The sequence below is a fragment of the Condylura cristata genome, unplaced genomic scaffold (assembly GCF_000260355.1).
Source record: "Condylura cristata isolate star-nosed mole 26May11 unplaced genomic scaffold, ConCri1.0 scaffold00002, whole genome shotgun sequence".
NCBI classification, from domain to species: Eukaryota; Metazoa; Chordata; class Mammalia; order Eulipotyphla; family Talpidae; genus Condylura; species Condylura cristata.
In genome coordinates, this window is record NW_004567103.1 from 40,540,315 (window position 1) to 40,557,653 (window position 17,339).

The window sequence follows — 17,339 nt, forward strand, 5'->3', positions numbered from 1 at the left end:
TCAGGTAATAAATCCATATTTTCCAAGAAAACTAGGCGCAAAACTAGCTCTTGTTTGATTTTAAATATAATTATACACCTTAACAATACAAAGCATGGCTCCACCAAGATGTTTACCAGTGTGCAATTCACAACACTGCCTCCCTTGGTGCGCTCAGGTAATGAATTATAGAGGAACAATGTAAAATGATATACTATTGATAAAAAGCAAGTCCAACTTGGAATTCTAGCCTATAGCACCAAGGTATACACAGAAAAGTAATAATTTTAAAATACTACCAATGTCCTCGATGAGAGTCTGTGTTGATAGTAGTTTGCCAGTTTTGAGGGCAAGCAATTTAGCCCTATGAGGAACGAAGCAATTTGGGGATTAATGTTAGGCCTGAACACCACACTACAGTGGGCCTATGTCCAAAGGGAATTCTTCCTCTAGCCAGTCATGCTAAGTTTGGCAACAAAAAGCGCTGTTTTGAATTCTTATGGTATACAGTTCACTGAGCATTTCATTCATTTTTCTTGTATGCACAAAATTAATGTAAAATGTAGATTCACAGCATTTTTTTAAAAATTACATGCAGATTTTTAGAAAATACAGAATGAAAATCAAATTACATGTACTGTATACTATATAAACTACGACTTAGGAGTTTCTTACTCTGAAGACTACACACAGACATTTCTTTGAAGTAGTCTGTTTGAATTTTTTTTCTTTTTGTTTCATTATCCGAGTTATTCAACCCTTAAATAGAGCTATATAAGGTTTTGCCTCCTTTTTTTAAATGAAATCTGCATTTTAAAAACAGATTTTAGCAACAAATGTGAGTGATGAAATAGTGTATTGCTATACACAGTTAATATAACATCCTCTCATCCCAACATCGTAACATCCTAACAGCGGCTAGCGTAATTAATACAGATACATTTGTAGAGTGGGCAGGAGGAAGAACAGAGGATAGATTTAATTCAAGACCCAAATAATAAAAATCAATTTGATTCAATTCTGGACTCTCTTTTTCACTGGCTTTTAAGGATCCGGGTTTAAGTACCAGCAGAGTTTGTGAATAACCATGGTTTTAAGTAATGTCCGTAGGTACGAATAGTAGCATTGCGCAAAGCAATCTCCTAGAGCACAAGGAGTCATTTTTACAAGTGGCTAGCAAACCCCTAGAGAAGCGACACATTCAACGTCGCTTTCTGATCCCCACCAAAGGAAGTGCATCTCAAACGCCATTCCAACCCACAACACAGGTGTGTAGAAGCATTTAAATGGCAACCAGCCCACAGAAAAGCCTTCCTTCACCTAACGTGCCTCGCTGGGTTCACGCGCCCAGCATTTGCCTTGCCACAAAGTCTAGAAGACAATGCGCCCCAGCTGCCGAGATAGGAGAGGGGGGTTTCCGGACGTCGCAGCGAGTTCCTAATGGCTGGGTTCGTGGAGCTAAGAGCCCACTGCAGCCTTCAGGGAGGATTTTACCCGGAGCCTCGAACCTCGGGGCCTTAGGAGGCTCTTTTATCTTTCTCGTAAGTGACGCAGCCCCCTTCCTCCACACCACCTCCATCAAATAAAAATGCTAGGCTTCAGGGCCCTCCCGACCAGCCTTCTCTCCGAAAGAGAAACGGCATCATTTAAAAGGCACAGAATTGTGGGCACAAGGCCACAAGATCAGTCGCCCAGAAGCCTGGGAGCCAATTGCAAGGCACAAACAGTAGCTGAAAAGCGCAGGGGCTGCCAGAAAAGGCAGGGGCCAGGGGAAACGGGGCGGGGCGCTGAGAAGACACACCCCTAGGTGGGCGGAGCCATCTAAAGACAAGGGCCCGGAACCTGGGCCGAGGGGCGTGGCCGGGAGCCGGGGGCTGGCGTTGCACCACCGAGGCTCCGCCTCCGCCCCCGCCCGACCCTTCGCAAGAGGGACGCAGGCGGGGAGGAGAGAGGGAGGAGGAGGCGGTGGCGGCGGCGGCGGCACTGGCGCGCTCCTCTCGGGGACCGGCCGACACGGGGGGCGAAGACGTCGCTCCACACCGCCCTTCCTCCCGCCGCCGAACCGTCCCTTCTCACCATGTCCCAGAGCAGGCATCGCGTCGTGGCCCCGCCACTAGAGCGCGAGGACAGCGGGACCTTCAGGTCAGCATTGGGCAGTAGGGGCGGACTCTGGCTGGGCCGGGAGTGGTGGGGTAAGGGAGGCGGGGGCGAGGGAGCCGGTTCTCCAGCGGCATTCTGGGTAAAGCCCCTTCCAGGCGTCCCCGCCCCCGCTGCTGCAGGGGACTGTCGGCTCTCGGCCCCGCCCTCCCGACGGCTCTCGGGCTGGGGTCTGCGGCCTGGCCCCGCCCCTCTTTCTGCCTGGGATGTTGGGTGGGCAGAGGTGGCGAGTCCGTGGGAAAGAGCTTTGTGGACTTTGTCCAGAGAGATTACAACACGGGTGACCTCCCTATTCTGAGAATCCTACCTACCCGCATTTCAGTTATCTCCCTTAAGACTCCTTTAACCCTCCCAAAAACCCGCCGCATTGGGGCTGAGAGACTGGCGTCCCTCGCCTGCCAGCTCTGGCTCTGGCCACTGGGGAGCTTTCACTACCTCCCTGGCGCCCTTGGCAGCTGTCAAAACTGGCTTCTGAAATTCTGGTTCCTTCCCGCTTTGGCATGCACACAATGCACACCTCTTTCTGGTTCTTGCAGTCTGGGGAAGATGATTACAGCTAAGCCAGGGAAAACGCCGATTCAGGTATTACACGAATATGGCATGAAGACCAAGAACATCCCGGTATATGAGTGTGAACGATCCGATGTGCAAATACATGTGCCCACTTTCACCTTCAGAGTTACCGTTGGTGACATAACCTGCACAGGTCTGTATGCACAGTTAACCCTATTGACCACGCTCAGTTTGCTGTCAAGACTTGACATTACTTTTCTATTCCAAGAAATGCCCTTTTTTTACCAGAGGCAGCTGGTAGGAGCTGGCACTTGAAACTGAGATGTCTGATCTGAGGTCACTGAGACCAACTTTATTGGACTCTTTGCCTAATTTTCTCTTCCCCAGACAACAAGAGAAGCTCAGAAGCATACTTTAGGGATCCTAGGGCTGTTCCTAGATTTAAGGAGAAGCAGAAAAAGTTCTTGGAGCAGCATTGGATTAGTAGGGGCTATCAGATTTCAGAGCTTCTTAGGTAATCACAGATGGCTGGGTGGGGAGGCATGATCTGAAAACTTTCTAAGTCTCGGCTCTCTGAACACACCATTTGGCACTTTGGGCCGGTAAAACATCACTCTTAATCTAAGCAAAATGATGGAGTCAGAGGCTCAAATACAGTACATTGCTTAATATATGCTAGATTCTACAGTTTGTGAAACTATACAAGCTTTTTTTAAAAGATTCATTTATTTATGCATACAGAACTGGGGTACAGGCCAGAGATGCAGGGGCAGTGAGAGGATTCACCAGAGACAGAGTGGGGAGCAGGACAGAACTGACAAAGAACATTGCTGAGGCCAGCAGGGGGTGGGTCAGGAGAAGTCTGCTGCACCATGTGGGTCCCCTCCAGGGTGGGGATGGAACTCATGTTGAAGTGGCTTTAGCTTCTTAGTGCTGTGCTTTAACCCGCTGTGCCACCAGGGACGACCTATACAGGTATTTTAATAAAACATTATCCCCTTTCTTATACATAAGGAAACAGATTTGGAGAGATCATGAATTATATGCCCAGTATCACAGAGCAGAGATAGAATTCAGAATTTAGAATCATACCTTATTATCTTGTAAGTTTATGCAAATAATTGAATTGCCCATTTGTAGATATAGATATTTTATTGCCTGTTAGTTATAAGCACAAAAAATAGTGGATATTAAATTTAGTTTGAAATACTGCCAATAAAAATGTTCAGGAATGCTGAAGATCCACCACCTGATAACCTAAAGTTACTTGTTTGTATCCCCGGAAATCTGAAGTCCACTTTTGCCTTGAAGCTTCTTTATAGGCAAAAGCCCATACTAGGCTATATTATCTTTCAAGGCAGAGACTGTTCTCTGCTGTATAAAAGAGTACCTTTTGATAATGTGTGTCCTCTGATTCTTGAAGGTCACACTTGAAACTTATTCCAAGTGCCTTTTGTTTCCTCCACACAGAGCACTGGACATCTGGTTTGAGACCACTTCCACAGGGTTCTCAACACCTAATTCGCACTCAGAAAGAAAAATGCCATGTGTGACTGATCACTGAAATTTAGACATCAATCTCAGTGCCTAATCAGGTCTGGCCATTATCCCTCTTCGCTACCCACCTAGGGAGATGGAACATGCATAACAGAAGCTCTCACTTTCTTCCCAAAGGAAACATTCTCCATTCTACTCAACTTGTAGGCAGTGGCAGCTTAGCCAAACAATAGGTTTCATCCAGAGTAGGATGGACCAGTTGAGTAAAGTTGTGCACCTTTTGTGGTCACTATTGGTATAAGTAACTCCCTTAAAGAAAACTTTTTTTTAAAGATTTATTTATTTATGCATACAGAACTGGGGTACAGGCGAGAGGTGCAGGGGCAGTGAGAGGATTCACCAGAGAGACAGAGTGGGGAGCAGAACAGGCAGATCGACAAGTACACTGCTGAGGGGAGCAGCGGGCAGGTCAGGAGAGGTCTGCTGCACCATCTGGATCACCTCTGGGGCTGGGATCAAACTCATGCTGCAGTGGCTTTAGCTTTTTAGTGCTATGCTTTAACCTGCTGCGCCACCAGGGAGAGCCCAAGAAAACTTTTTGCTACAGAAGAATTTTCTTCCTCTAGGAATAAGGGAAAAATAAAATACCAAATTGCGATTTTTTTTCCAGAGGTGTGTATCACTGGTCTACTTCATTACCATTTTATGTGGTAAACCCATAAGAGAGAAATAAGTATTTTTATATAAACATGCATAAACTTAAATATATGAAACTTTAAATTGTGATTTTTAATGTATTAATTTCATGTGGTGACTCTCATAGTGTGTAACTATGAGGGTATATTTGTATTTAACGAGTATATAAGTATAATGTATATTTGTATTGAATGAGTATAAGTATATAAATTCTGTAGTGACTTTGTATTATAAAGTCATCTGTACAAGCCTCACATTTTGACAATATAACATCTATACAATTTTTTTTTTTTACCTTAATTCAGGTGAAGGTACAAGTAAGAAGCTGGCGAAACATAGAGCTGCAGAGGCTGCCATAAACATTTTGAAAGCCAATGCAAGTATTTGGTGAGCTAAATTTCTTTGTATTCTGCAGCTCAAAAATATCATGAATGAGGTAAGATTAAAAGTTTGGACATGCTCACAAAAGCCACAAAGTAAACAGTTGTTAGTATCTAGCTCTAGAATTTGTTCTTTGTAAAAACCTGCTATCCATTAAAGAAAACCTTATTCTTAAGAAATTAGAACCAGCAATTAACTATTAAATGAAGATTCTCATGAATTAATCTCCCCACTTCTCCTCAGATAGGGTGCAGCAGTAGAAAGCCAGAATTTTCTGGCGACTGTGTAAGATGGTGTTGTTTCTACATTGACAAAATAAAGTGTAAAGTAGCAATAGGTCATCTAAAAGTACTTGTTTAGGAATTCCAGCTTGGAAGAAGGAAACAAAGGGAATGTATACAGATGTAAGAGGATATTTCAGTGGGATGTTAACTCCTGATATATTTGTCCAAAATAAATTTGCTCTACTTTAGGTGCTTTCTGAAGGTATAGCAGTTCTAAAGCATCTGATGTCATAAGGGGCGTCCTTTATTTCGCGAGGGGTATATTCTGGGGCCTGGCATGCTTCAAATTCTTCTCTACATGCACTTAGATATTTTGGAGTACAATCTGGGATAATCTGCTCATAGTATCTAGCAGAGTGCTCTGGGAATTCAGAACAGGCTTTTTGTTCCTCAGCCACAGCAGGACTTAGGATTATTGAGGTTCTCATGCAGCTCTGCTCCTTTTTCTAAGTCACTCTGAGCCATTTTGGAAGTTTCAAACTAACCAGTAACAAGCTTTGGATCTCACAAAATGATGCTTGACTCTCCAGGTCATCAGTTATAATTGATTTATACTAGCTTTCATGTTAAGTGGTGTGGCAGGTGTTAGATTTCCCCCTGCTAGTGATGCCACGCTATTGTTGTGCAGCCCAAAATATTGTGTATATTCGTAAAAATGAGTGTACAGAATGTCCTTTATGCACTTGGGTACTTTGTCAGCAAAAAAGGCTAACTAACTATTATATATTTGTGCTTCTTGACAGATAAAATGGGAATTACTAAGCTGTAATCAGGTGTAAAGTAGGCTGATTTAATTAATACAGAGACTTTCTCGCTTCATCACATTTATTTGGGTAGCTGCAGCATGCATCATTGTAAGTGAATATTTGTATTTTATTAGCCTATATAAAGATTCAAATTCTGGAAGTTGGATAAGAATCTTGAGGAAGTGGCAGTAACTAAACCTCATTAATCAGGGAAGAAATGACTCTTCAGTTGCTTTGGTGGTAGTAACCTTGGAATGCGGCTTAGTGTTAAGCACCGAACTCCCAAGTAACTAGTAATTTCCAAGTACGTAGAAGAGATTCTTCTCATTTTCTGCAATCATAATCCTCACAGGCTGAAACCAGACTCATGCAGGCATCTTTTTTATGCAGAATACATATAAACATTAGGAGAATACCCTAGCACTGAACCTAACAGATCAAACAGATCTTTCTTCCACAGTTCCTGAATGAAAACAATTTATGATTTGTATTAGTCACATTGTTAAGCTAAATTCTTGACTAGTTAGCCTTACCTTTCATATGTAGTTGTAACAGTAGTATGCTTTGTTTAAATAATTTTTATTGAACCTGCAGGGCATATAAAGGTAAGTAATTCATAGATCTTAAAATCCCCATCAATTTGAAGGGGGGTGGGGACAGCTGCATTAGGGTGAAGGATATATTTGTAAGAATATATATTCATAGCAACATTGTTTCCTGAAGAAAGGGTTAAGCCAAGTATGAGAATGGCATAAAGGAGGGAGAAATTCTATACCACTTGGGTGCAAGGATAGACTTCATAGCTTAAGTGGCATTTGAGCTCTATACCTATATACCTTGTATAGTAGACAGACCAGATCATCATAGAAGAGATGAGAGGGAAGGACTTTACATGTGGAATGAGCAGCAAGGGCAGAGGCATAGAGGGTTAAATAGAAATGCTGGCAATTTGTTTAAAACTGTGGAGAAATTATCTTGCTTTATAATGTTTTTAAAATGTTTAGCTTTGCAGTTCCTGACCCCTTAATGCCTGACCCTTCCAAGCAACCAAAGAACCAGCTTAATCCTATTGGCTCATTACAGGTGAGTACATTAGACTTGTCACACTTAACATTTTGTTACTGGAGAAAGATGTCATAAATTGATAGTATCACAGGGGCTGAGACAAGGAATTAATATGTTAAAGATAAGACAGTATATTATTTTTTTCAAGTTATCATTAGTTATTACAATGCTAACTTGAAGTGATTTTTCTATTTATTTACATTTTGGATATTCTTCCATATACAGTATCTGCCTTTGGTTTGTGGAGTTCTCATTTGAGATCAAGAGGACCTCAGTGCACATGGGTAGAGTGTTTTATACTTTAAGAATATTTCTTGCCACGCTGTGACAAACCTTTCTACTTCTGTTGAAACAGAAGACTTTTAAAAGGACCCAAGCCGGGTAACCTAACTCAAGAAAAGGGAAGTAGTCTGTTTATTTGCTTATTCTACAGAAAAAATATATTCAGCTTTGAATTTCAGCATGCAGAATATCCTTCTTGCAAATTATCCATGTGCTCTGTTGGACAACTCCCCTACCTGTTATCCAACTAGTCTTTTGGTCTCTTTTGTGCTGTGTGACTTCTTCTGTAGTTATTTTCCCCCTCCTTCTTTAACAGCATCCAAGTCTATTTGGTTGCTATCTCTGCTGTCATTTGCTTTTAATTAAATGAAGTGGTTGGCCAGCTACAGGTGTGGAAGCATAAAGCTTAGAGGGGGAGGCTTTAGGAACTAATGATGGGAGAACTGTGATTGATCTCTCTGATGTTCCCAAAGAGGGTCTTTCTATCTGATTGATATCAGTTAACTGTGGCTAATAGGAAAACACCATTCAGAGCAGAAAACAGTGTCAACTTCAGTACTATAATCTTATAAAATGTAAAATGCAAGTATATCTTTGGGAAACAAATGAGGTCAGTCCTCATTTTTTCTTTGCAGAATATCATTCTTTTCAAATATATAATTAGAAAATCAAAATCATGAAAGAGTATCATTCATATGATTGAACCATTATAATAAAATTACTATTATTACTATTAAGAATTACTGTTGATTTAATAGGAATTGGCTATTCATCATGGCTGGAGACTTCCTGAATATACTCTTTCCCAGGAGGGAGGACCTGCTCATAAGAGAGAATATACTACAATTTGCAGGCTAGAGTCATTTATGGAGACTGGTACTTATTTCTTTTTTATTTTCACACAGTTGAAGACATTGGAAATATTTTCAGATGATGATATCACCACAGAGCTACCTGTGGTGATATCTTTTCAGATATTTCTATGGAGAAAAATTTGACAATCTGCTATTCTACTGTCTCATTTTTCTGCAGTTGAATTTAAGTGTAAATATTTGGCTTAAGATAACTTTTACATCATAATTTGACATTTATAAAAATCATGGTTAATAGAAAAAAATAATGGATCTTTAGGTAGTCTTCATGGTGGATAAATGACTTTTAAAAAACTTGTTTTGGAAAAATTAATACATCACTTAGTCTTAGTAGCTATTCTAAAGATAGGAATAGATTACATTTGAAAACAAAATAATAAGTGGAGGCCAAATGATAAAAAAATATTGCAGTAAGATAAAAATAAAGTAGAAATTATCCTTTTGAATTATAGTGTGTTCTATGTTTTAAAGACCATAAACTTAGAGAAAAAACTAGGCACTTGAAAAAGATCTAATGGGAATTCCTATTTTAACTCCTCATACATATTTTTGCCATCTTTCCAGTGGCTTGAAATGTAACTATACCTTGGCTAGATATTAGTTTCAAATAATAAATAACAGAGAGGTAGCCTGAGCTGGTGCAGAAGCAAGGACCTCAATTTCTGTTTTTGATGCAGTGCTTGATTGGTAAGGTTAGATAAATTACTTCATCTCCTTGAGCCTCAGTTTTTAAAAGTTTTAGACAAAAGCATGGAAATAGATGGCTTTGAACTTTAGCATTCCTAAGCCTTATTCATGTTAAACAAATTCCACATGGTAGTCAGTTTTAAGAGATGGTAAATAAAAATAGGCATTGAGAGATAAGGGAGTAATTCAAACATATCTTGATTAAATGTGAATATTTGATCCTAAAGAAACTAAATATAGTTCACTAAGTTGGTTATAGGGAAATATAGCTGTCAAAGAAAAACATTATAATTTAATATTATATTGAAATTAACTTAAGATTAAAGAAAAACTGTTAAAAGAAATGCCTTCAGAAATGTTAGAATTAATAACTATATAAAGCACAACAAAAAAATATGTCAAGTCAGTAAAACCATGAGCATAAAACCAGGAATAAAATCATGAGGTTGTTCTCTGATTAAACCCAATACTTTATGCATTTTATCATCCTTTATGGTCACTAACTCCTTTTCTAAATTACTATTTCTGTTTATTTAGGGAAGGGGGCATCAAAAAAACAAGCCAAGAGAAATGCTGCTGAGAAATTTCTTGCCAAATTCAGTAATATTTCTCCAGAGAACCACATTTCTTTAGTGAGTAATGATCTTACAGCTATGATGTTAATGTGATTAAGCATGTCCTGCTGTAGGAAGTTTCCCTTGATTTCTTGTGTACATGCTTGGGAGTTGCAATTTTCTTTATAGTCTCTTCATTGTTCTGGTGTATGCTACCCTATATTAGTTGCATCCTATTTGTAAGCCAGGGACACAGGTGTGACCAGGTAAGTGAACTTGGGGAACAATTATTTGAAACGTATTTTAGCTAGGAAATGAAAAGTGAGGACTTTAGCAGTGTCTTCCCTGAGTTTATGATAAAATAAGGGCTCCTTCATCCAGACAAAACCAGACTGTACACAAATAAGTAATATAATGTTAGTATTACCTTATTAAAAAAAAAAAAACCTTTACACTCTTTTTTTAAAAAGATTTATTTATTTATACAGAACTGGGGTACAGGCCAGAGATGGCAGAGGGTGAGGATTCACCAGGAACAGAGTGGGGAGCAGAACAGGCAGATCGACAAAGTACACTGCTGAGGGGAGCAGCGGGCGGGTCAGGAGAGGTCTGCCTCCCCATGTGGATCTCCTCAGAGACAGGCGGGGATCAAACTCATGCAGAAGTGGCTTAAGCTTCTTAGGGCAGTGCTTTAACCAGCTGCACCACCAGGGAGGGCCTACACTCACTTCTTTTAAAAGCAGATCACCGGGCCCTCCCTGATGGCACAAAGGGTTAGGACACAGCACTGCAAGCTAGCGGCAACCACTTCAGTGCAAGTTTGATCCTGAGCCCCAGAGGCGATACATGGTACAGCAGACCTCTCCTGTCTTGCCCGCTGCTCCCCTCAGTAGTATACTTTGTTGATCTGCCTGCTCTGCTCCCCACTCAGTCTTTGGTAAGTCCTTTCACCACCCCTGCACCTCTGGCCCGTACCCCAGTTCTGTGTGCATAAAAAAAGAAATCTTTAAAATTAGATCTCAAGTGCCACTAAAATCACAAAGTCCATAAGTTTACAGTTAAATTCTGTTAAATCGAGGAAGAGAGCAATTCCAATGCTATTTAAACTCTTCTGGACAATATATATAAGAGAAGCTTTTATACTCTCAAAAACAAATCTAACACACCAAGACCCGACAGTTTCGAATCCCATTGGAAAAAATTATGGATTAATCTCCCTAATGTTGAAACATCTTCATATCCAATAGAAATTAAATGAACAATATGTCAACATGGCGGGGAAGGTTTGTTTTAGAAATGCATGGGTATTTCAAGATTAGTAAATCAGAGAAACACTTCTAAAATACCCATGTTAGGATCAAAATATATGCTTGAAAAAAATCAAGCTTGTGCTTACAGATTACATTCATCCCCATTAATTTCAAAAATAAAATAAGGATGTCCACTATTATCTTTTTTTTTTTTTAAATCTTGTCCTTAAGGTACCAACCAGAGTAGCTGGATAAGAAAAATAATCAGAAGTTGGAAATAAAAATAGATAAAAGTGATCATTAAGCTGAAATGATATGGTTGTAGACCTGTAAAGCCCTGGAGAAAAACTCCTAGCATATTCTCTCAAGAGAATTTATCAGGATAACTGATGATAAAATCAAAATCAGTAACTTTCTCATATTACTTAGAGTATCACCAGAATAATTAAGAATAGAAGGTTAAACAAACAAAAAAAAAAAATAGAAGGTTAAAGGGCCCTCCCTGGTGGTGCAGCAGGTTAAAGCACAACACTACAAGAGAGCCACAGCCACTTAAGTGTGCTTTTGATTCCTTCCCCCGAAGTCATCCACATGGCGTGGCAGACCTCTCCTGACCCGCCTGCTGCTCCTCTCAGCCATGTACTTAGTCAGCCTGTTCTACTCCCCACTCTGTCTCTGGTGATTCCTCTCACTGCCCCTGCACCTCTGTACCCCAGTTCTGTATGCACAGATAAATATTTTTTTAAAAAAAATAGAAGGTTAACAATTATTGCTTCTAGAAAAGTGACTAAAAAGTGGGGGTGGAACAAGGCCAGCATTGTTGCTTTTATAATTCTCTATCTGATTTTTTGTCATGTGACTGTTTGACTAGCAAAACTTATGAAGCCTGATAATGTGGGCTACTTTATACCAAAATAGGTAAATCCTGTAAAAACATACTAGAAAAAATCAGTTTTCCTATTTACAAATATTAAGACGTGGAATATAGTTTTAGTAATAGAAAAGAGAGTTAACCGTCTGGAAAATACACTTTAAAAAGACTCATGAGGAAAACTTTACAACAAGGGATATAACAGAAATTAAATAAATGTAGAGTTGCCTCTATTTGCAATATGAAGACTCAGTATTGAAAATATATAAAAACAAAATGCAGTCTCAGTCAAAATCTATTTAGATTTGATGACAGTCTTATTAAGTGTATTTGGAAATAAATATTCTCAATAACCAAGAACACCAAAAAGGACGCATATAGAAAGTGGGGTTACAAACTGGTCCTCCAGGGAGTGGAACGGAGGTCTTCGAGGAAGGGGTGGTGAAGAAAAGTGACTATTCTTCATTATATATTTGTTCTTGCTGTGTGTATTTTTTTTAATGTGTCAATGAGTTAAAAAGGATGTAAATAGAATGTAAAATTCTATTTAGTAAATGCTACAACATGGTCATTCCTGTGATTTTTAAAAGTCCCTTAACGTCTGTTCAATAAAGAAAGAATAAGGATAGTTTCCCTTATGTCAGAGAGCAATTGTGTGGGGTTTTGGTTTTTGAGCATTTTTGTTTGTTTTGTTTAGAACAATACAGAAAAAAAAAATTTGAATATCTTAACTCACATGGAAATAAATATCATAAATTAACATGGAAATGTAAAATATTCTGAAAACTATAATAAAGAGGACAGAGTTAGGGGAGAATAAAAGTAAGAAAAAGGGGAGAAAGAAACAAACCCTAAAAAGCTCATGTGGGTCTAAAATAAGCCTGATAAAGACTTACCAACATCCTGGCATTCACTTGAATGACTTCCTCTTAAATGCAGCTTGCACATTTCAACTTTTTTATAGTATATTTTCTGCTTATAATGATTGGTATTTAATATTAAAATAATAAAGAGATGGAATTTGCTCTGTATTTTAATTTAAATTGTTCCATTAGATCTAATTCTTTGCAGGTCTGTTTACAGTGCTCTTAAATATCTTATGTCTTATGATCATCACAAAACTCAGCTGAGAGATTTTTGTACTATATAAAAGTATTTCTAAACACTTCTAGCTTCTATATTTTCTTATGACATTTTTTATGTGTATACTTGTCTTATCTAATTAAATTTTAAAGTTAACCAAATGATACCCATTTAAACATGTTATAAATTATTAAATATGACTGCCTAATAAGTACTATTTTTTGCGAAGCACCAAATCTATAGTTATGTCAATATATAGTAACATAATTTTAAGCTGCAACATATCATATATAAAACAAGTAATGTCTACCATTTGAAAACGTGTCAACAATTAAACTGAACGAAATAAATACATAAAACCCAATGGATTATACCACTATTGCACTGTTGTTTCAAAGAAAAAGTATCCCTTTAGTTACTACTGATAGGCCAAAAAAACATACTATTGTGAGGGGGAAACTGATACTTTTCATACATTCAGAAATGTGTTTTGAAAGGAGAAACCGTAAAGGCCCCCAAATTGTGGTATAACATGAATTGACTTATTTTCAAATAGATTTGGTGATATTTTTTAAATATGACTTTAAATGTCAGCCCTTTATTTTCACATCCTCCCTTTTAAGATTTACATTTATAGTGACAGCAAGTACTCTCTAACATTCACTGGATTAGGCAAAGATCAGGTCAGTCATCTTACAGATGGGTTAATCTGCAAAAAGTAAAAGTGCAAAAATATGAAAACAAAATCTAAATTATGTACATATAATTGAGTTTGCAATGGGGAAAAAGTTGAGCAGTGTACACTTTCTGATAAGTGCACTTTAGCACAATGCCAGCAGATACCGCTCAGAGCAAGGCTCACTAATTTGGAGTCATTACTTCTTTGTCAAGTGTGGTTCATGTTGCATAATGAAAAAAGTCAGAATTCTTTTAGAACTGTATCCTTGCTCTGTGGAGATGGGAAGGGGAGGAAAAATTAACAGTGAGCTTTATTTTTTAGACAATTTACTTAATAAGTTATTTTATGGTTACTAAAGCTATGTACTGTTGAATAAACTCAGCAGGAACAGCAAGCTAAGGAAACAAAAATTGAAAATGTCTATGAGGCCAGCTGGTGGCTATCATCTTTAAAATCTAAATTGCATGTGCATTGAGAAAAATGTTGCTGCTTCAAAATAACCAAAATTGGTAGGCAACTGAGGTCTCAAAACAGATTCCTCTTCTCCCATCACCATGAGACTCAACCAGTTCCTACTTAGAATTAATATGTCTATAATTAACCTGAATATGTCCACAGTTAACCTAACACCACACACATGCAGACTTCCCACTACAAACCTAAAATTTACCCTAAAACTTTGGTTTCCTATAAAATTCTGCTAATACCCTAAAGGAGAATTTGATAGGAAAAATTTAAGTAACAGAGAAAATGCTCCGTAAGCGGACATATAAGTACTTTTAATAATAACAGTTTTGGAACCCTATCCTAGTTAAGAGTATTAATTTCTATTTCTGTTTTTCAGACCAATGTAGTGGGACATTCTTTAGGATGTACTTGGCATTCCTTGAGGAATTCTCCAGGTGAAAAGATCAACTTATTGAAAAGAAGCCTCCTTAGTATCCCAAATACAGATTATATCCAGCTGCTTAGTGAAATTGCCAAGGAACAAGGATTTAATATAACATATTTGGATATAGGTATGATTTATTTTTCCTTTGGTATTATCTCAGAACAACTTTCCTCTTCTGAGAAATACAAGTTCACTGAACCAGTTTTTAATGTTTGGTATGATAACTAATGTATATACAATCAGAATAAGAAATACAAGTGGGCCCTCCCTGGTGGCTCAGTGGGTTAGGACACAGCTGCTTCAGCATGAGTTCAATCCCCGCCCTTGAGGTGACCCACATGGAGTGGCAGACCTCTCCTGGCCTGCCCACTGTTCCCCTCAGCAGTGTACTTTGTCAGTAAGCCTATTCTTTTCCCCTCCCTGTCTCTGTTGAATCCTCTCACTGCTCCTGCACCTCTGACTTGTACCCCAGTTCTGTGTGCATAAATAAATAAATCTCTAAAAGAAAAAAAAGAAATACAAGTAATACTGATGGTTAATAAGAAAATTATTGTTTGAAAATAACTACTGCATCTTTTATTTCACAAGTTTCTTTTTTAAATGTTTGAGAAATTAAACTTCTTAGTTTATTTTATTCATAAGAAATTCTGACTACATGTAACTACCAGAGCAGTAGCATGTATAACTGAGCTGTCCCATTCTTATGGGTAACAGCTAATATCTACATGGTCACAACAGTAAAGGCAGCAATAGCTAAGATTTATAGTTTGCTGTGTTCTAAGGACATTACATGTATCAACTTACTGAATTCTCAGAGTAACCTTGTGAAATAAGGTCTGTTATCATATATTTACCTTTGTGTGTTAAGTTTGAGAAACTTGTCCAAGACCACTTAGCTAGTCAGTGGTAGAGCCAGATTAAGTGAAGAATCCTAGCAGACACACTGTCTGTTGAACTAGCTCTGATAGGCAGCTTGACCAAAAGACACCCACATATCTAGAACAAGTAGCAGGTTTGTGAGATGCAGTCTCTTCATGTCACCTCGTATTCATTCTGAGGGATGAATGGTGACAATTCAATTTACAGGTTTATCCCAGCCCAACTATCATCTTCTATATTTTTTCTAGCTCTTATTCATTTATGTAGCTGCAAACAGATTGGAAAACAAGTCAGATGGATTTTTTAAATTCAGCTTAAAAAGCTGAGCAATTTGTATTTATGTGTGCATGATGGGTATACAGAGATTGACACAGAACCTGGGAATGTCATGCAGACAAAAACTTAGCAAAGATAACTCATGAGAGACCATTCAGTAAATATTTATTAAGTATCCATACTGTTTCCATGTTTGAAACTCAACTGAATAAGTCATGCCATAAATAAGACTAAGGAAGACTGAGTCTCGAAAAACAAGGAAACCTGAGATTTTTTTTTAGATTATGAACTAATGATGCCTTTGAAAAATTCCTTACTAATTTTGCAAACAAAATAGTGATTATAAATCTAGAACAGCCATCTAAAAGCCACAGTTATTTTGGCAAACTTCTATGCAATTACCTTCCAAAGAACCTAGATGTTCTCCAAGGAAGATGTACGTCAGAATTACCTTTGGATGTTATATTTTTTAATGCAAGACTGGACAGTGCCTCCCCAATTTCTGCATTTCCGCATTGAGCAGGTCAATGCAGCCTCAGTTTTTATTTCCTTAAAGTTTTGTCAAGTGATTATGAAGCTCAGCTGTGTTAGAAAATAGCTATAATAGCTATAGCTGAGCAATGTTCTTTGGTTTTTGTTTTATTTGCCAAGGATAACACAGGTAATGATTAAGTGGCATGTCAGACCATGGATACTTATGGAGGGATAAAAATATTATAATAATAAAAACTATTTATAAAAGATATGTTCTCTCTCCCCTCGGCATTAACACCATGTTTGAATATGTCCTTACAGAAGAACTGAGTGCCAACGGGCAATATCAGTGTCTCGCCGAATTGTCCACCAGCCCCATCACAGTCTGCCATGGCTCTGGGATCTCCTGTGGCAATGCACAAAGTGATGCTGCTCACAACGCTCTGCAGTATTTAAAGATAATAGCAGAAAGAAAGTAAATTTGAGCAGCACGGAAAACCCTTCAGTAGCACATAAAGTTTCCCTTTCGCCCCTTCCCAAGTAAAACATTTGCTATATAAAGTTTGAGTTTGCGTGTGGTTTCTCAGTCTCTTCAGAGTCCATCAACATTCCACATTTAATTATCTCCTAATAGTTGTGTTAAGCTCTTTTTAATGGCTTCAACTTTGTATTGGTATATTGTATTTATAAACTTTGTACCATAGGCAGAGTGTAGCACCCATTTTGCAATGCCATGTGCATAAAAGGAAGAAACTGCATGATTATCGAAGATGATGGTAATGATGAAGAAGAAATAAAACTGCTAGCAACAGTCTTTCTTACTGGTGCCTAACGTCTTTATTGTGTGAGGCTCTATAAAAGGAATTTAAGGAATTAGAGTGTTGATGAACACAGTAACAGGCTTTTGCTGAATGTGATTATTAAATTTCAGGGAACATGATTAGTCTGCTGTGTATTTGAATCCATGTAATAAAGAGCTGTTGTTATAATGGGTTCTGTTCATTTTATTAGTGTTACTGGCTTCATGGTGGCTACATTCTTTTAGTTGTTTTTGATGATACCTGAGTTTAAGGTACCCCAGGTCAGGTTCTTCCTGCTGTTCATATTTTCCCTGCTTCTGGTTGTCTAGGTTAGGAAGCTTGCACGCTAAAGATGCATTTCAACTCACTCCTGTCAGATTGTCCAGATGTTCTGGGGAGTTAACTATCATCAGGTGCAGTAT

At 38.4% G+C, this 17,339-nt stretch overlaps 1 protein-coding gene across 1 annotated transcript; it reads left to right on the forward strand.

Annotated features, from left to right (window-relative positions):
* The first annotated feature begins 1,871 nt into the window (after positions 1-1,871).
* Positions 1,872-17,106, forward strand: PRKRA (protein kinase, interferon-inducible double stranded RNA dependent activator). Its single transcript, XM_004674482.2, has 8 exons — positions 1,872-2,121; positions 2,673-2,842; positions 5,148-5,229; positions 7,258-7,336; positions 8,359-8,476; positions 9,697-9,791; positions 14,441-14,615; positions 16,439-17,106. Exons 1-8 carry the CDS (start codon positions 2,057-2,059, stop codon positions 16,594-16,596), a joined length of 942 nt encoding a protein of 313 aa, XP_004674539.1. The 5' UTR covers positions 1,872-2,056; the 3' UTR covers positions 16,597-17,106.
* Positions 17,107-17,339: the final 233 nt, after the last annotated feature.

Bases quoted from the DNA above. Each gene is read 5' to 3' on its own strand.
- PRKRA (XM_004674482.2), top strand. From the start codon at position 2,057: ATGTCCCAGAGCAGGCATCGCGTCGTGGCCCCGCCACTAGAGCGCGAG. The intron at 2,122-2,672 runs GTCAGCATTGGG...TGGTTCTTGCAG, and splicing joins GAGGACAGCGGGACCTTCAG to TCTGGGGAAGATGATTACAG. The intron at 14,616-16,438 runs GTATGATTTATT...ATGTCCTTACAG, and splicing joins TATAACATATTTGGATATAG to AAGAACTGAGTGCCAACGGG.